This window comes from Mobula hypostoma, chromosome 11, assembly GCF_963921235.1.
Source record: "Mobula hypostoma chromosome 11, sMobHyp1.1, whole genome shotgun sequence".
In the NCBI taxonomy this organism is placed as follows: domain Eukaryota; kingdom Metazoa; phylum Chordata; class Chondrichthyes; order Myliobatiformes; family Myliobatidae; genus Mobula; species Mobula hypostoma.
Window position 1 is genome coordinate 38,444,461 of NC_086107.1, and position 20,377 is coordinate 38,464,837.

At 39.2% G+C, this 20,377-nt stretch overlaps 1 protein-coding gene across 2 annotated transcripts in view; it reads left to right on the plus strand.

Annotated features, from left to right (window-relative positions):
• The window catches only part of sbf2 (SET binding factor 2), a 569,459-nt gene that overhangs the window by 468,617 nt on the left and 80,465 nt on the right, over positions 1–20,377 (plus strand). For both annotated transcript variants that reach the window (XM_063061848.1, XM_063061849.1), the window contains exons 23-26: positions 870–997; positions 1,127–1,302; positions 4,963–5,111; positions 6,033–6,231. In XM_063061848.1, the coding sequence (XP_062917918.1) occupies positions 870–997; positions 1,127–1,302; positions 4,963–5,111; positions 6,033–6,231 (652 nt within the window). The remainder of the gene's footprint in view (positions 1–869; positions 998–1,126; positions 1,303–4,962; positions 5,112–6,032; positions 6,232–20,377) is intronic.

Consider the following 20,377-nt stretch of genomic DNA (forward strand, 5'->3'; position numbering starts at 1 on the left):
ACATGCTGGGCCCAGGACAGTTCTTCTGAAACGATAACACCCAAGGAATTGATGTTCTCCAGCTTCAATCCTCCGATGAGGACTGACTCATGGACCCCCAATTTCCTCCTCCTGAATCAATAATCAGCTCCTTGGTCTTGCTGACATTGCGAGAGAGGTTGTTCTTGTGACACCACTCAGTCAGATTTTCAGTTTCCCTCCCATATGCTGATTAGTCATCACCTTTGATTTAGCCAACAACAGTGGTGTCATCAGCAAATTTAAATATGGTATTGGAGCTGTGCTGATCACGATTGTGAGAGAGATGTCTTTGATAATCCGAACTAACTGGGGTCTGCAAGTGAGGAACTCGGAAATCTAATTGCACAAGGAGATATTGAGGTCTTGAACCTTATTGATTAGTTTTGAGGGATGATAATATTGAATGCCGAGCTGTACTTGATAAAGAGCACCCTGATGAAATCACCTTTGCTGTCCAGATGTTCCAGGGTTGAGTGATGAGCCAATGAGCTGGTAGGCAAATTGGAGCAGATCAAATTTCTATCATAGATTTTGAAGGCTGTTATGCTTGAAATTTCTTACACTTTGAAATATAAAAAATGTTGGAGATCCTTTCAAAAACTATATTAAATATAATTTTGATTGTGCATAATAATGCACAAAAACATAGGTTGGTTATAGTATCAAAATATTACATTGTATTTTTAGCATCTGGGATAAAGACACTGAACATTCATGTAAATATGAAAGATTAAAAATAGGCACTTATTCATTTTGGTGTTTATCTTTTATCGTTTTGGGGTAATAAAATTTTTTTATACAATGATAATTTGCTGTTAATATCTATTTTGTTTATGTATTTTGTATAGTTGGTGAACAAACTATAGTTCGGAGCTTTCCTATTGCATCAATGACAAAGGAGAAAAAAATAAGCATACAAAATCAGCTGCAGCAAAATATGCAAGAGGGACTGCAGATTCGATCAGCAACTTTTCAGGTCTATTTTATTCACAGATTTTCTTTCAGACTAATTAACATTATATTTGTGGAAAGTAGTGCAAATTTATGTTATACGAATAGACTAGAATCAACGCAGCTAGATAAATTTTGTTATATACTGTTACAGATAATTAAAGTAGCCTTTGATGAAGAAGTGAACTCAGAGATGGTGGAAATCTTTAAGAAGCACATAATGAAGTTTCGGTATCCACAATCAATCTTCAGCACTTTTGCCTTTGCAGCAGGTCAAAATGCACCACAGATAATTTTGCCAAAACAAAAGGAAAAAAACACTTCATTTCGGTAAGTGTGAAAAGGTGGATGATTATGAGGCCAGTTGGTTGTAAACAGTTACAATGATTTTTTCTGTTCACAATATGGCTTTAATAATAAGGGGGTGGTTACTCTGTTCATCCAAACTTTGCAATGGGTTCTGTATTACTATGCTACTAGTTGGAAGCAATAGTAATTTAAAACAAGTCAGAATGTGAAAATTGGGAAGTGAATGCCATAGTAAACAAAAAAACACATATAAGTGCTATGTTACTGATACTTAGTGTACTAAGTTTAGTCTTGCCAAAGTTCTTTAAAAAATGCATATGTTTTACAATCTGCAGTAATAAATAATTGGGGAAGTTTTAACATTCCTTCAAATAATTATGTGCTAGTATAACATTTGAGCACTGTCAAATTTCAGGAACATTTTGATGAAAGTCTTCAGTGTGTCAAATAAATAAGAGTACTTGGATAGAAGAGGAAAATGTCACTGACTCCTTGTAGAAGGATTTGAATGAAGAGGAATAAAGCAACTGTGCAGAGCCTAGAAATTGCAGGAAAATAAATAAGGGGATAAAAAGAGAATAGAAAAGGAAACATTGTAGCTGGAGAGACCATTGATGTTTGTAGTAAATGCATTAAATAGCTGATAATAGTAAGCAAGGTGCTTCTTTCATTCAAAGTTGTGTAATCCTGAGAGTTTGGTAGCAAATATTGAAAGCTAGAAAGGTCTATTAACTTCCTATGATCTGATTTGATAGTTCTTAAAAGACTTAGAAAGCTTATTTTCCTGCGAACCTTTGTTTTTCCTAGCATCCTATCCAGAATGGTAATAATTATGAGAACTGATAGAAAACTTACATTTTTAAAAATTTGGGTCTTTTTTTAACCTTTGTTTTATAAGTTACTGTACATGCACTTTACTTTGTAACACAGATTTGCTCTCAAATGGTGATAGGGCAAATAAATAAATGGGTAAACCAATTTGCTTCAAATCAAACTGTGCCTTTGAAATGTGTTGCTGGTTAGGCTTTTTCTTGAGGGTGCATGGATGTGAATCTGGCATCAGTATATCTGAATGGTGTAAGGACAATCTTTGTCCATTCCTAAAAGACACCAGTGATGGGTCTTTCAAATTATTTGATAATTCCCAATTACGATAATAAGTTGACCCTGGGCAACAAACAAGTTGCTGTTTTTTTACAGACATCTTTATGTCAATTTTGTCCATAAGTTATGAAATCGTCGTTGAAAATGATGTGTTTTGTTATGTTTGTACTGACTGAAATAAATTTGATTGATTCATTCATTCGTAAGTCAGAAAACACACAAAAAGTACTCAATAAGGTTGCGATACTTTCACAGTATTGTAATGAATGACATGACAAGCACACAAGCCGGATAAGAAAAATCAATTAGTAAGGATGAAGAGGGAGACAGGAAACTAGTTATGCCATTCATAGGAACAAATGTATGAACATTGGATTTTTAAATTTAATAACATTATAGGAGCTTATTTGTATGTAAAAAATATCCATAATTTATGAATTCTTAATCAGAAAGGGCTGCATTGATAGTATTTTTAGAATTCTGGAATATAATTTTAAAATTATCTACTTTGAATGCATATATCTCAATTATTAATACACAGTGGTATGCAGATGTTTGGGCACCCCTGGTCAAAATTTCTGTTACTGTGAATAGTTAAGTGAGTAGAAGATGGACTGATCTCCAAAAGTCATAAAGTTAAAGATATAACGTTTTTTAACATTTCAAGCAAGATTAGTGTATTATTTTTGTTTTGTACAATTTTAAAGTGGGGGGGAAAAGGGAAGGAAGCACCATGCAAAAGCTTGGGCACCCCAAGAGATTTGAGCTCTCAGATAACTTTTAAGAAGTTCTCAGACCTTAACAGACCTTAATTAGCTTGTTAGGGCTATGGCTTGTTCACAGTCATCGTTAGGAAAGGCCAGGTGATGTCAAATTTCAAAACTTAATAAATACCCTGACTCCTCAAACTTTGTCCCAACAATCAGCAGCCATGAGCTCCTCTAAGCAGCTGCCTAGCACTCTGAAAATTAAAATAAATGATGCCCACAAAGCAGGAAAAGGCTATAAGAAGATAGCAAAGCGTTTTCAGGTAGCCGTTTCCTCAGTTCGTAATGTAATTAAGAAGTGGCAGTTAACAGGAACGGTGGAGGTCAAGTTGAGGTCTGGAAGACCAAGAAAACTTTCCGAGAGAACTGCTTAAAGGATTGCTAGAAAGGCAAATCAAAACCCCAATTTGACTGCAAAAGACCTTTAGGAAGATTTAGCAGACTCTGGAGTGGTGGTGCACAGTTCGACTGTGCAGTGACACCTGCACAAATATGACCTTCATGGAAGAGTCATCAGAAGAGAACCTTTCCTGCGTCCTCACCACAAAATTCAGTGTCAGAGGTTTGCAAAGGAACATCTAAGCAAGCCTGATGCATTTGGAAACAAGTCCTGTAGACTGATAAAGTTAAAATAGAACTTTTTGGCTGCAATGAGCAAAGGTAAGTTTGGAAGAAAAAAGGGTGCAGAATTTCATGAAAAGAACACCTCTCCAACTGTTAAGCATGGGGGTGGATCGATCATGCTTTGGGCTCGTGTTGCAACCAGTGACACGGGGAACATTTCACTGGTAGAGGGAAGAATGAATTCAATTAAATACCAGCAAATTCTGGAAGCAAACATCACACCGTCTGTTAAAAAGCTGAAGATGAAAAGAGGATGGCTTCTACAACATGATAATGATCCCAAACACACCTCAAACTCCACAATGGACTACCTCAAGAGGCGCAAGCTGAAGTTTTTGCCATGGCCCTCACAGTCCCCTGACCTAAACATCATCGAGAATCTGTGGATAGACCTCAAAAGAGCAGTGCATGCAAGATGGCCCAAGAATCTCACAGAACTAGAAGCCTTTTGCAAGGAAGAATGGGTGAAAATCCCCCAAACAAGAATTGAAAGACTCTTAGCTGGCTACAGAAAGTGTTTACAAGCTGTGATACTTGCCAACAGGGGTGTTACTAAGTACTGCCAAGCAGGGTGCCCAAACTTTTGCTTCGGGCCCTTTTCCTTTTTAGTTATTTTGAAACTGCAAAAGATGGAAATAAAAAAGTAATCTTGCTTAAAATATTAAAGAAATGTGTCATCTTTAACTTTATGCCTTTTGGAAATCCGGTCATCTTTTACTTAGCTATTCACAGTAACAGAAGTTTTGACCCAGGGGTGCCCAAACTTTTGCATGCCACTATATACCTCTGGACTTCTGTTCTAATAATTTAACTCCTGTGCTTTCATATTCCCAAGTTCTTAGGTCAATGAGAAGTGTTGCTTATCGGAGAAAAGGCTGTGACTCAATCTTCTGTCTTCATGGGATAAATATGGCACCAAGCTGTTGCATGTCCTTGCATTTAAAAAAAGATTTAAAATTGTTTGAGGTCAACAGTACTTAAGAACAAAAATTGCTTCTGCTTAATCATCAACTGCCTTATCCATATAATGTAGATAGTCTGCGTTCTTTTTATTATTACAGTGTATAATATCCAAAATTGGACAACATTTCTTATCAAAGTTTTCTAAAAATAATTTGTTTCCATTCTGGCTTCAAAGTCTGTGCTTTAAAATATATTTATTAACATTTCTGGGATTTATTTCTAGCACACTATCCAAGAATATTGTAAGAAGTGCAAAGAAGGCTGGAAAAATGACCATAGGTCGTCAGTCTACAGTGAAAAAGAAACCAATGGTTTTGGCAATAGATGAAAGAGGTAATCGATCAGGCTGGAATGAGGAAGATGATGTTTCAGGTAAAATGATGTTTAATAAGATCTGCATAGATATCAAAATAATTATTTGAGGAGTAATTTTTATGCTGTTTTTGCCACAACTAGTTACCCAGTATGTTGGCAACTTAATAGCAATATAAGAGAATTGTGTTCTGTGACATTCTATTGCAATTTTAAACCATGTGTTCAGATTACTGGAATGGACCCTCTAACCAGCCATCCTCAAGCTGGATGTTAATCACAATGCAAAGCTGACCTTCCATTGTATTACATTCCCTCCATCAACTCTGTCTCTTTTTCCATTGTTGTACTGATTATATATGAAAAGAATGTATAATTAAGAATATAATTCATTGGGATTAATGACAGAGGACAAGGTTGGTAGTTTTTCTTCCTGATGTCCTGATGTCAATGTGAATGCGCATATACTAGCTTGGAGCTGGTAATGTCACGCAGCCTTTCCACTACCCCGCAGCAAGCAAGATTCCTCCACTCAAATTTGGTGATCTTTTTTTCAAGGAATGCACTATTTGAGGTGAGGGATTAGCTTGTCCATTTTCCAGCATATCAAGTGGTTGTGATGAAGAATTTTAAAATCAATTTACAACCAACATTTGAATGCTACATTTACTTTCATATCCACTCTTCATTTTTGAACAGGCGTTACAAAATACTATTAAGAATGTTAACTGTGAATATTTGAATGTAATGAAAGTACCTTGAAATATGAAACTTCAAAGATGTTCTAAGTCATTTTTGATTCTAATTGCATGCAAAAAATTGAAATGAGGAAGATACTTGCAGACCATTCTGAGAAAAAAAAGGTTAAAATGCCATTATGATCTGCACAACTGGTTTAATAAAATATTAAACAACCCTATGGTAAATATATTGTGATCATCACGTTGTTATTAATACTGTTTGTATTATCACATCTTGTAGCTTCAGATGATGGCGAACTTCCCACAAGCAGCACTTTGAAAGCTTCAGAAAAGTCAACCATGGAACAACTAGTAGAACGAGCATGTTTTCGGGACTACCAACGCCTGGGTCTTGGAACTATTGGTGCAGGCTCATCTCGATCAAAGACAGAACACTTCAGGATAACTGCTGCCAATAGGATGTATTTACTGTGCAGAAGGTTTGTATATTAATGTTTATCTTTTCAGTAACAAGTAAGTAGGTTAATCAGAATGATGGTAGTAAACTAATCATGTTTTAGTGGAATGGTCACTAAGTGTATATGTTCATGATCTTCTGCCACTGCAGCCCATCTGCTTCGAGGTTCAACGTGTTGTGTATTCAGAGATGCTGTTCTGCGTACCACTGTTCTAATACATGGTTATTTGAGCTACTGTCATTTCCTGTCAGCATTAATTAGTGTAGCTATTTTCCTCTGACCTTTCTCGTCACCAAGGCATTTTTACTCACAGAACTGCTGCTCACTGGATGTTTTTTGTTTTGTGCATCATCCAGACATCCCACCCTGCAAAAGCTGATTTCAGGGAGGTAGCATCATCAATTTGTGGGAGACTTCCGGGAGAGGTGGGATGCCTGCAATAGAGTAGCTCCTTAGCAGCCAGCCAGCTAGTTTAAATAACGTTAGCTATGCTAATGAACAAATGACACCTGTTAAACTCACCTCAACATGTCTTTTACAGTCTTAACCCACCATGGGTAATAGAAAAGTCACTGTTACAAACAGTGCAGCGAGCAACACTGTCATTATTTTTGACCCCTATTAAGCAGGGGTACACTTTAGTGTAGTCTGGGGGTGATGTATGTTTTATATTTTCTTTTTTTTTGGAACACTCTGCCATGGCGTGTTCTCGCTTTCTCCCTCGCACGCTCTCTCTCGCTCGCGTGCTCTTGCTTGCTTGCTCTGGCGCTCGGTCGCTCTCAAAAAAATTGATTTCCGTGATATTGTGTATAATTTGCGGGCATCAGGGAGCCACTATTCATATGCGGGAGACTCCCGGAACTTCCGGGAGAGGTGGGATGTCTGCATCATCCTCCGTAAACTCTAGAGATTGTTGTGCATGAAAATCCCAGGAGATCAGCAGTTTCTGAGATACTCAAATCACCCAGTCTGGCACCAACAATTATTCCCCAGTCAAAGTCACTTAGATCAAACTTCTTCCACACTCTGATGTTTGGTCTGAACAACAATTGAATAGCTTCACCATGTCTATATGCTTGACACATAATTGACTGTGTTGGTTGTGTTCTTTTCCATAGATGCTTCCTGGCCTGCTGAGTTACTCCGGCATTTTGTGTGTGTTACTATCTTGGAAAATGCTTTAAAATTTATGGGAAAATTTGTGTAAACTCTGGTTGTGTAAGTCAGTCTTTCAAAATTCTGAGAGCCCCTGTAACTGCTGTTTCATACTCCCACTCAAGATAGTGTGTTTAATTATTAATTGCTAATGATGTAGGTCAGGTTTCTTCAGGTCTGACATTGTTTGAGAACCTTCATCACCTTAGTCACCACAAATTAGATAATGGACAATAACTTGAAACAAATAAAGTTAAGATATGTTTTCTCCGGTACTTCTTTTATTGCAAGAGGTTGAATAACACAGGTGATCCTGTTTTAGGTTTCCATGATTTATCAGTTGTATGAGAAGACCTTGGGCTAGGACAGGTGAGGCTGAAAAACAAGTGACCAAGCCGCCTCTAGCAGAGACCAGCTGGAGAACAAAGTGCGGAACAATAACTTGTGGAATAAGGAAGTATGAGACTTGGGAATCAAAGCAGGAATTGGGTTAGAGAATTAATGAGATAAGAAAATAATTATTAGAGCTGATGGAAAATAAAGTAATTTCTATTTATTATGTCTATAGTATCTATTTTGTGATACCTTTCAAATCTTGATACATCCACAGTCAATTAAGTATTCTTGAAATAGTTGCTGCTGTTATTTAGGCAAACATAAGCATCCACCATAGTCAATGATATAAATGACAAAATAATTTTTGGTTTATATTGGTTGTGAGAAGATGCCCTCACATTCAGAGTCGGAGAATTAGGACATTCTTCTGTCAAACACAAGCTATTAAAAATATTTCACATTTAACATCTTTAACATGATTATTTGATACTTGTAGCATGTATCTTTGCAGATGGTATCACACAGAAACAAATCAAATAGCTAAGTATTTACCTGTTAAAAGTTTTGTGTATCTTGTGTTCATTAGAATAAACAGTATTTTTGTTTTTAAACACTAATATAGGAATAATGTTTCCCAGCAAGTGTACCTCAACTTTTTTAATAGTCCTGTTTTGTACAGCTGTTAGATTAATTTCAAAGGCTAGTTTTTGTAATGTATGGAGTGGATTCAGATTTCCTATATACTCTTTATGCCTTGCTTTTATGAGTAGTGCCAACTAATTTTGGTAATTTATTGATTTTTATTCTGTTGATTTTATGAACACATCTTTTTCCTCCATCTCACTGGAGTCAAGTCCACTTTACAGGATGTCCAACAAATAAAAAACAAGTTTATTCTTCACTTACACACTGAGCAATACATTAATGTGATAACTGATTGGAACAGTGTTTGCAAAAGCTCAGGGACAACTTAAGAGATCTGTTTCAAAATTCAAAGGTAAATTTATTATCGAAGTATATTGTCACCATATACAACCCTGAGATTCATCTTCCTGCTAGCATACTTAGTAAATCTATAGACTAATAACTAAAATACAATCAATGAAAGATCGCTCAACTTGGGCCTTCAACCAGAGTGCAGAAAGCAACAAACTGTGCAAACACAAAAAGTAAGAAATTATAATCATAAATCAGCAGCAAATATTGAGAACATGCGATGAAGAGTCTTTAAAAGTGAGTTCATTGGTTGTGGGAACATTTCAACAATGGGGAAAGTGAAGCTATCCCCTTTCGTTCCAAAGCCTGATGGCTAAGAGATGGTAACTGTTACTGAACCTGGTGGTGCTAGTCATGAGGCTCCTGTACCTCCTCCCTGATGGCAGCAGGAGAGAAGAGAGCCTGTCCTGGGTAGTGGAAATCCCTGGTGATGGATGCTGCTTTCCTGCGACAGCGTTTCATGTAAATGTGCTCAATGATGCGGAGGGCTTTACCTGTGATGGACTGGGCCACATCCACTACTTTTTGTAGGATTTTTCTGTTCAATGGCATTGCTGTTTCCATACCAGACTGATGTAGCCATTGAATATACTCTCCACTGCATATCTATAGAAGTTTGTTGATTCTCCGCAAACAACTAAGGAAGTAGAGGCACTGCTGTACTTGCTTTGTAATTGCACTTACATGCTAATCCCAGGACAAGTCTGCCGAAATAATAACACAAGGAATTTAAAGTTGCCTACCCTCTCCACCTCTAATTCTCTGATGAGGACTAACTTATGGACCTCTGGTTTCCTTCTCCTGAAGTCAATAATCAGCTCATTGGTCTCGCTTATATTGAGTAAGAGGTTGTTGTTATGGTATCACTCAGCCAGATTTTCACTCTCCCTTCTATATGCTGATTCATCACCACGTTTAATTTGGCCTATGACAGTGTCGTCAGCAAACTTGAATTGGAGGTGTGCTTAGCCAAACAGCCATATGTTTGGAAGCTATATTGTGAGTCAAATGCTCTGAAAATTTTAGCTATTGAAGGAGGTCATTGTCCCATTTTATATGTGCATATTGTAAATAGAACTGTTTCATTTCCAGTTCAACTACACACATGTATACAGCTAAGCAAAACATTGTTCCTCTGGGGCCAAGATGCAAAACAAAATGCATACAGAAACACACAGCACATATAGTTATGATCACACATACAGTCACAAAATAATAGTTCCTAAGTGGCATGGTCTGAAGATTTCAAGTTTATTGTCCTAGGCATACATACCCAAGGTATAAATACCATAAAAATTAGCTTTTGCTAATCCTTGCTCGCTGGACTTCAATCTGCAAATAAAGAAAATAGACCCTTCTTATTTACGTTTCAGGCCGAGACCCTTCGTCAGGACTAACTGAAGGAAGAGTGAGTAAGGGATTTGAAAGTTCCCAATTTTCAAATCCCTTACTCAGTCTTCCTTCAGTTAGTCCTGACGAAGGGTCTCGGCCTGAAACGTCGACTGCACCTCTTCCTAGAGATGCTGCCTGGCCTGCTGCGTTCACCAGCAACTTTTATTTGTGTTGCTTAAATTTCCAGCATCTGCAGAATTCCTGTTGTTTGCCTTCTTATTTACTATAGCTAAGCTCAGCATGAACTTGTATAGCTCAGTTGTCTCCCCTTTGCTCCACTGGAAACAGCCACAGTCTACTCGGTCTTTCCTTTTATAGTTAAAAATCTCCAGTCCTGATAACAGCCTTATATATCTCTCCTACACCACTTTTAGTGCAGTCATATCTCTGTAGTAATATAGTGACCAGAACAGTACACAGTGCTCAAATTCTGGCCTATCAATTCCTGCATACAATTCCAGTGCATCATTTCATTCTGTGTCACAGACAGTAAAAGAAAGTAAACTCAATATATTTTTAACAGCCTGCCTTTTACTTTTAAGGTTCTGTAGACATGCCTTCCAAGGTCCCATTGAACCTCTACGTTTCTCATCTTTCTTCCTTTAGGCATATGCCCAACTGTGCAGCCTATCTTTATCCTCCCAAAATCGAGAGATTTTCTCATCCCAGTCAACTCGTAGACAATTTTTATCATGTTAAGAGTCTTTTGCTTTGACAGACTTGCTTTGTTTTTGCATTGTTTATCCAAGTCCTTTTGAATCTCCTCTTCAAATTGTGACTGATTTGTCATAAAATAGCTGATTTTGGTTCACTTTTGCTAAGCTAGTTCTCAGGGTAGGAAAATTGCCCTTTCCCCATTTTAGAGACCATCTACATAGTTGTGTGGTCTAACTGAATTTCAGTCACTACAACTAAAGTACTTTCCCACTGATTTTCCTGCTGCCCTTCCAGCTTCATTTCTCGAAACTAGATCCAGAATTATATTGCTTCAATTTTTATAGTTGCATGCTAGCTGAAAAAGTTCTCTTGAATGGAATTTGGGATTTTTGTTCCCCATTATACCTTTTGCATTGGCAGTTTTACAAGATTATATTTGCAGTTAATAAGTTGAAAACTGTCCAACCTATCTTGCCTTTGCTGCCGAAGCAAGTTCACTGTAATTTTGGTCTTTTTGCTGTAGTAACCTTGAAACTAGTACCTCACCATGACTGGAAGCCAACTCCAGCTCATCATCAGCTCTTTCATACAATAGAAAGGGCATTACACTAGCATCCTGAAAACAAGTCCTCTACCAGACCGCCTCTGTTGTATTATATTGCCCATCAACAATAAAGTTCTACATCAAGACCTTGGAAAACAGGTTCCCCATATTTCAAGAGCCACATCTCTATGAAGCATTATCTGTTGAAAGCTCTGGGTCTACCATTGACCCCTGCCATCCTGTGAATATCTGAGACATCCATTAGCTACAGAAAGGAAATGGAGAAACAACAAATGTCTCTGAGAAATCCTTTTGTAAAATGAGGTGAACAGATGTTAATAATCTCTTCCAGAGTAACGTTCCTAGTATTGGGATACTAACTGCATTTAAACAGCTCTAAACAGCAGCAGCATATGCCCGTATAACTCGAAACACACTTTCCTGAGCTCTATCATGGCAAGAGATGGACAAAGACGGACAAATATTCACTCACATCCCTGCCAACATGTTGAAAACCTTGGCCCTGTCTAAAATAGGGAGGGGATTTTGGTATGGCATTGAAAAAAAAGTCTATTAATTCTTCAGCAATGTCGAAGCTATCAAAGGCCTAAAACCACAAGAATCAGAGTGCTCTCTGCTGTAGACATATAGACATTTGCAAGAGTGTCTGACTACAAAATCTCATAAAACTCCTAATGAAGCAAAGCGTTGACATGCCTTCTTCATGATTGCATCAATCTGTTGGGCACAGGACAGATCCTCAAAGATAATGACACCCAGTAGCCTAAAAGCTCCTCACCCTTTCCACTGCTGAGACCTCAACGAGGACTGGTGCATGTTCTCCCAACCCTAACCCCTTTCCCCTTCCTCAATTCCTCGGTTTGCTGATGATGAGTGCAAGGTTGCTGTTGCAATGCTCCCTAGGCAGCCAATCCATCTGACCCCTGAATGCCGCCTCATTGCCATCTGAGATTTTACCGACAGTAGTGTCATAGTCATGAGTGTAGAGAGTAGAGCAGTGCACTAAGCACACATCCTTGAGTTGTGCCTGTGTTGATCGCCAGTGAGGAGGAGACATTTTCACTGATCCTCACTAACTGTTGTTCCCTAAAAAGGAAATCAGTAGTCCACTTTCAGACAAATGTATAGAGACCTAGGTTTAGGAGCTTGCTGATTAGTACTGAGTGATGATGGTATTGAACACTGAGCTGTAATTAAACACTAGTATGATGTATATTTTGTTGTTATCTGGCTGCTCCAAAGTAGAGTGGAGAGCCAGTGAGATTGTGTTCTCTGTAAACCTGTTGCGGCATTAGATGAATTGCAATGTGTGCAAGCCCTTTCTCAGGCACAGGTTTTCAGTACCCAGCTAGCTACACCTTCAGGGCCTATCCTCTGGATGGTCTGACATTAGCCTCTGCACAGGTATCACGGGTGTGCTTGGATGCTCTGGGGATTCACATAGGTGTAGTGTTATTCTCCTTTTCAAAGCATGAGTGTTGAACCCATCTCGGATGGATGCTTCACTGCTATTATGTTCTTACCTTTCACCTTACAGTAAGAAATGGCATGCAAACCCTACCACAGCTGTTATGCATCCAGTAGTCTCCAATTTCACACGAATTGCCTTTTCGCTCTCATGATGTCCTTGCATAGGACTGGTAGAGTTCTAGATTTGTGGTTTTCAACGCCACAAATCTAACCCTCAACAGACCCTGAATCTCCTGGTTCATCCAGCACTTCTGTTTTAAGAAAACTTGTCATTATTATATGTGCACAGGATTTCAATGAGAAAAATTATGAAGCTGACTCCCTTTGCACAAAAGCCAATGGGCACAAAGCAGTGAACTTAATGTGCAAAGCACATTTGAGATTGCTTTTGGGGAATATCACTGCTATAAGCCTGTCTGAAATAAGACATTGCGGAAAGTTCAAGTTCTGCCAAAGCCAGTTTAGTTTATCTGCTCCAGCCTTAAGTGTCTCTGATCTCTATCTCTATCTATCCCTCTCTCTATCTCTCTCTCTCACCCGCTCACTCTCTCACTCACTCACTCACTCCCAGGGCTTGCCATCAGCCTCCCAATGCTAGAGGCCAGATTTGCTTGTTTCTGCCTCCGACTGCACAAGCTATACTAGTAACACCCCTGGTTTAGAGCATTGAATTGCAATGCACCGAAGTATGTTTATCTGGGGAGTAAAATAGATGACTCGCTCACCTGTTTATGCTTCTGTGGTATTTATATGGTTGGTTCAGTTGAGTTTCTAGTTGAAAACTTAATTTCAAGGCAGGATTTAAAATTTCAAAAGTGTATAAAAAGATTTGCTTTTATCAAATATGCTTTCTGATATATGCAGATTTCTACATGTAGAAAGCATTAGTTACCCTGTTGGTCTTCCCTTCAATTCACTAATTTATTTTAAATCAATCCTGAATTAAGGGTATTATTAGACATACAGGAACACTTCAAAAACTGTATTAGCCTTGAATGCAATTTTATAAAGAGGTCTCTATAGAACCTTGCAGGGGAATTATTAGATTGACATTACTGGAAGAGTTTGACTAGTACTGCGGGTAATTCTGGAGCACTAATCTACATCACTGCCTCTAGGATATTATCCGAGACTATCAGTGATCTTAGATATTTATTTTTTTATGTGGGGTTGTCACAGCTGAAACTATAATTCTATTGAATGACAGAAAACAGATGCTAACAGAATAGAATTTTATTTATTTGTGGCAGGTTGTCTCCAGACAAATCCAAATTTATTATTTTCTCTCACTCTTTCTTCATATTTAATGTATTTATCTTGTTAAAAAAAGTATATTAGTTTCTTGTCACAACTGCGTTCTGGTGAAGTGTTTTTTTTCCAACTCTTCCCTGACAGATTTTTTCTAACTTCTTGCTATTGCTTTTGTAATTGTAATTTAAATTGACAGTATTATTTTGCAAGCAAGAAGAAATAATTCCCTACTTCATCTGTTTAAAACCTGTCATAGAAGTATCTGCCTCAGAATATTCAGTGGCAGTAATTCTCATATCACATATCTCAGCGGTCCCCAACCACCAGGCCGCGGACCGGTACCAGGCCACAGAGCATGTGCTACCGGGCCGCGAGGAAACGATACGAGTCAGCTGCACCTTTCTTCATTCCCTGTCACGCACTGTTGAACTTGAACATAGGGTTGCCAACTGTCCCGTATTTGCCGGGACATCCTGTATATTGGGCTAAATTGCGTTGTCCCGTACAGGACCGCCCTTGTCCTGTATTTACCCCGCTCAGGTAGAGCGTTCCTATGAAACCTTTTGTGCCGAAATGGCGTGAAGCGAAGAAGCAATTACCATTAATTTATATGGGAAAATTTTTTGAGCATTCCCAGATGCAAAAAATAACCTAACAAATCAAACCAAATAACAAATAGGACCGAAAATAAATAACACTAACATTTATTAAAAGCAGGAATGATATGATAAATACACAGCCTATATAAAGTAGAAATAATGTATGTACAGTATAGTCGGGAAGATGAAGGCAAAACCGATATGTGGGACAAAAACCGGCACGTACGCACATGCGCACAGGTGCCCGCGCAAGGCATCATGATCATGGTAGTCTTTCCTGGGGTAAAGTGTCCCGGGATTTGACTGCTACCTTTGTCCCTTATCTGGGAGTGAGAAAGTTGGCAACCCTAACTGTAAAAGACATGTTGAGGTGAGCTTAACCCTACTTGAACACCCCCCCCCCCACCCCGGTTTGGCTGGTCCGCAAGAATATTGTCAATATTAAACCGGTCCGCAGTGCAAAAAAAAGGTTGGGGACCCCTGACATATCTTTCCTCATATCTCTGTCCATTTCTGGCATCATCTTAGTGTATGTGCATTATGTGCTTGCTACAACTTCATCACCAATAGTTTATACATTTGATTTCTTTCATTTTCACCCCATATATAGGTACCAAAATCATTTCATCTTAAATGACTTTACCTACTACAACATGTTTATCAGGAAAAAATTGTATTAGAAACCAAAGCTTTTAAATAAAGCAGTTCTCCTCAGGGCAAAATGACACTGGTTCAGGATTCTATCATATGCAATCATTTTCACAATGATAAATACTTTTCCCCAGAACCATTGGATTGATTGATTGATTGAGATACAGCAAAGAGTAGGTACTTCCTGCTCTTCAAACCATGCTACCTGAACTACAGTTCAGCATTCAAACCATAATTTCCTCCGGACTTGACAGGGAGACTTCGGCCTGCATCCCACCTTGTGCAGCTGGATCCTAGATTTCCTATTGGATCGCCAACAGGTGATAAGGATGGGCTGCCTCACCTCTGCCCCTCCGACCCTCAACACAGGTGCCCCCCCAGGGCTGCCTCACCTCTGCCCCTCCGACCCTCAACACAGGTGCCCCCCCAGAGTTGTGTCCTGTGTCCCCTCCTCTGCTCCCTTTACACCCACAACTGTACTGCCTCACACAGCTCCAATCTGCTGATCAAATTTGCAGATGACATGACTTTGATTGGCCTTATTTCTAACGGAAATGAGAGAGTCTACAGAGGAGAGGTTGATACCCTGACACAGTGGTGCCAGGATAACAACCTCTCCCTGAACGTCCACAAAACAAAAGAGCTGATTGTGGATTACAGGAGGGACGGTGATAGGCTCGGCCCGATCAACATCAATGAGTCTGCAGTTGAGAGGGTGATTTGTTTCAAGTTCCTCGGTTTGCACATTACCGATGATCTCACCTGAACTGTACACACTGGCTTTTTGGCAAAAAAATGCACAACAGCATCTCTTTCACCTCAGGTGACTGAAGAAGTTCAGCATAGGCCTCCAAATCCTTAGACCTTCTACAGGGGCACCACTGAGAGCATCCTGACTGGCTGTATCACCGCCTGTAAGGAAACTGTACCAACCTTGATCACTGGACGCTACAGAGCGTGGTACAGACAGCCCAGTGCATCTGTGGATGAAAACTTCCCTCCCACTGAGGAACACTCACAACACGCTAGAGGAACTCAGCAAGTCGGACAGCATCCGTGGAAACGATCAGTCTTGATGAAGGGTTCCGGCCTGAAACATTGACTGATCGTTTCCACGGGTGCTGCCCGACCTGCTGAGTTCCTCCAGCATGTTGTGAGTGTTGCTTTGACCCCAGCATCTGCAGAATATGTTGTGCCTTCATTGAGGACATGTACAGCAGCAGGTGCAGAAAGAAGGCCTGGAAGATCATCGCAGATACCAGTCACCCCGACCATAAACTGTTTCAGCTGCTTCCGTCTGGTAAACTTTACCACAGCATTAAAGCCAGAACCAACAGGCTACAGGACAGCTTCTTTCTACAAGCCATTAGACTTTTAAATTCACATGTCTGTACATTGCAACAGAGTGATATCGCAAAGACTTTTACTCCCTCACATGTGGGGTGGACATAAGATTTAAATACATTCTAATTCTAATTCAATTCCCTGATTTAATCCTCGCCTAATCACGGGACAATTTACAATGACCAATTAACCTTAAATATACTTCTGCCTTAAATATACCCAATGACTTGACCAGCACAGCAATATGTGAAGAAGAATTTCACAGATTCACCATCCTCTGGCTACAAAATCTTGTCTCATCTCTATTCTGAGGCCGTCCTGTCTGGTGTTAGACTCCCCCACTATAGGAAACATCTTCTTCACATCCACTCTGTCTATGCTTTTCAATATTTGATAGATTTCAGTTAGATCCCCCCTCATTGAATACAGGCCCAGAGCCAACAAACACTCTTCATACGTTAACCCTTTCACTCCTGACATCATTCTTATGAACATCCTCTGGACCCTTTCCAATGCCAGCACATCTTTTCTTAGACAATGGACCCAAAACTGCTCACTGTAGTCCAAGTGCTGTCTGACCAATGTCTTATAAAGCCTCAGCATTACAAACTGACATTTGTATTCTAGTCCTCTCAAAATCAATGCTAACATTGCATTTGCCTTCCTTACCAACATCTTAACCTGCAAGTTACCTTTAGGGAATCCTGCATGAAGATTCTCAAGTCCCTTTGTATCACTGATTTTTGAGTTTTTTTAAAATCCATTTAGAAAATAGTCCACGCCTTTCTTCCTTCTACCGAAGTACATGACTATGCACACCTCAACACTATATTCCATCTGCCACTTATTTGCCCATTATCCCAATCTGTCTAAATCTTCTGCAGACACCCTGCTTCCTCAATACTACCTGCCACTCCACTTATTGTTATATCATCCACAAACTTGGCCACAAAGCAATCAATTCCTTCATCCAAATTGTTGATATATAACATGAAAAGAATCAGTCCCAACACTGACCTGGCAGAACACCAAAGGTTTTCTGAAAATCCAAATGAACAGTGTCCATGGACTTTCCTTTGTCTTTCCTGCCTGTTATTTCCTCAAAGAATTACAGTTTATATGTCAGGCAACATTTCCCCTGAAGGAAATCGTGCTGACTTGGGCCTATTTTGTCATGTGCCTCCAAGAACCCCAAATCCTTATCCTTAATAATAGACTCCAACATCTTTCCAACCACTTAAGTCAGGCTATCTGGCCTAAAATTTCCTTTCTTCTGCCTCCCTCTCTTCTTAGCCAGTTGGTCAGCACAGGTCTTCAGTACTTGGCCAGATAATCCATCCAGGCAGGATGCTTTCTTTGATTCACTCTCTTGAAGGTAGCCTGCACATTATATTCAGATACTGAGACCAATGGATCATCGGGAGACATGGGGGTGTGCGATGGTTCCTCCCTGTTCTGGTGGTCAAAATAAGCATAGAAGCTATTTAGCTCACCTGGAAGTGAAGCTCTGCTGTCCACTATGTCACACGATTTAACTTTGTAGGAGGTTATGGCATTCAAATCTGGCCACAGCTGTCAAGCATCCTTCATTGATTCCGATCTAGTCCAGAATATCCACTTCACCCATGAGATGGTTTTCCAGAGATCATCTCTTGTAGCATTCTTGATCTTCAGTCTTGAATGCCTCTGATCTGGCCCTCAGCAGTTTCCGGATTTCATGGTTCAACCAGGGCTTCTGATTGGGGTAAACCTTGAACGAATTCGTGGGGACACACTCATCCACAGCTGTGGATGAGTGTAACTCTGTTACAACCCTATCACTGTACTATCACTCTAAAATCCTGGAAGTATTCAGCAGTTAGGTGACATCAGCTGCAAGAGAGACGGGGTTAGCATTTCAACTGACTTTAATTCTATACACCTGACCAAGGAGAGCAAGAGTAACATGCACAAAGAACTCAGCAGGTCAGGCAGCATCGGTGGAGAGAAATAAATAGTCACTGTTTTGGGGTGAGATCCTTCATCAGCAAAAGAAAAGGGAGGAGGGAAGGAGTACAAGCCGGCAGGTGATCGGCAAAGCTAGAGAGAGGAAATGTGGGTGGGTGGGGGAGGAGGGATGAAGTGAGAAGATGAAATTTTCAAAGTTTTTTTTTACTTTTAATTTGATTTGGAAATATTAGTCCAGCGATCTATATGCTGGGAAAAAAATGCATTGAGAAACCTGGCAATGGAAGCTTGAGTTTGATAAGAAAAAGCCTGTGCTGAAATAATTGCTGTATGTGGTCATCACTTTTGCAGTACTCAAATATACTCCACATGTGCATTTTATTTATTTGGATATTGCCTTTAGCAAGTGCATGACATTCATTGTCTAGGGACAAACTAGTGGAAGTTTGGTAATGGAAAGTAGCATGACCTTTCCTTAAAATAACTTGGACATAAATAAGGTAGGCCAAAAACATGACATAACTGAAATTGTTTTTTTAAAGTTGTATAAAATAGAATGGAAAACAACTAGCCTGCCAAGAGTGTGAAATAATTATGGTCTTTTATTTATTTTCACATCTGTTCAGTGATTAAGAGTGTCACATTTTCTTTATATCTCGCAACTTTGCTCAATAATACAAAAAAGACATGTTTTCTTTCGAGATTTTGACTCCTAATTTCAACATCAGTGAATTATACAGAATGGTTTACTGCAAACTATATCTAAAAAAGTGACTTTAAACAAGAAACAATAATCCTCTCATAGCAAAATCTGGCCCAGATATTATAATGTGCTGTAACAGGCATGCTGTGTATGGTCATTGCAAATTGCACATGTAATCAGTTCAATCTGAGTCTATTACACCAGTTTCACTCGTCCTTCACAATGAAGCTAAACAACAATTGCACCTTTTCCAAGATGGCATCCAAAACCAAACGTCAGAAAACTGCCTATAGTTAGTATCCTGCAGGGTGCTGCTGTAAGGGGAGTGGCGTACTGATTTGACTGTTCTAAAGCTGGCACTTTGTAGGGTGGGGGTGTCTCATGTTAGGTAATCTAAGGGTTCTATTGCCAAACAACAGAAAGTAAGTGAGACTGCTGAGTGTGTCCTGTCTAGCGCTGTGCTATTAAAGCTGACTTGTCCCAAGACGGATTCATTTCCCAGTATTGCAAGCTTTGCACCATTTGAAGACAGAAATCATTTGTGAAGTGCCCTGTCAAATTGCTTTAGTGATTTTAAATATCCCAGAAATGGTCATAGTGTATTTCACTTTGAGTTTGGAAATAGATCTTCAGTCTGCTGTAGCTGTTGCTGAAATATAATAATCCTGTGGAATAGGTCACCTGCTCCTTGGCTGAGGATTTGAAATTGCCCTGTGCATGTGGCCACACACACATTAAAACCTACTTCTATTCTGTTGATATTTAGCTTTGGTAACAGAAAATGGAATAGATTGATACCTACAAATAGCACATTTTGTAATTTGCAATGGTCTCTTGGGAGTCTGCTTATTTCATAGTACAGGCACAAATAAAACATTTCCAGAGTAAAACTTGGCAAACTTGAAACTCCAAAATGTGATTCAACTTTTCTGATTGGCGGTTTCACACTGTTTGTACGCTGAAGGCCTTCTTTCTTGCCTAAACATTTTAATTTGCTAAATCTTAACCATCTTATTATCTTCATGAAATTAATGCACAGAAACGTGTGTGTGGTGCAGCAAGGTGTAAATTTTCACCTTGAAAACTGGGATGATGTTCCTT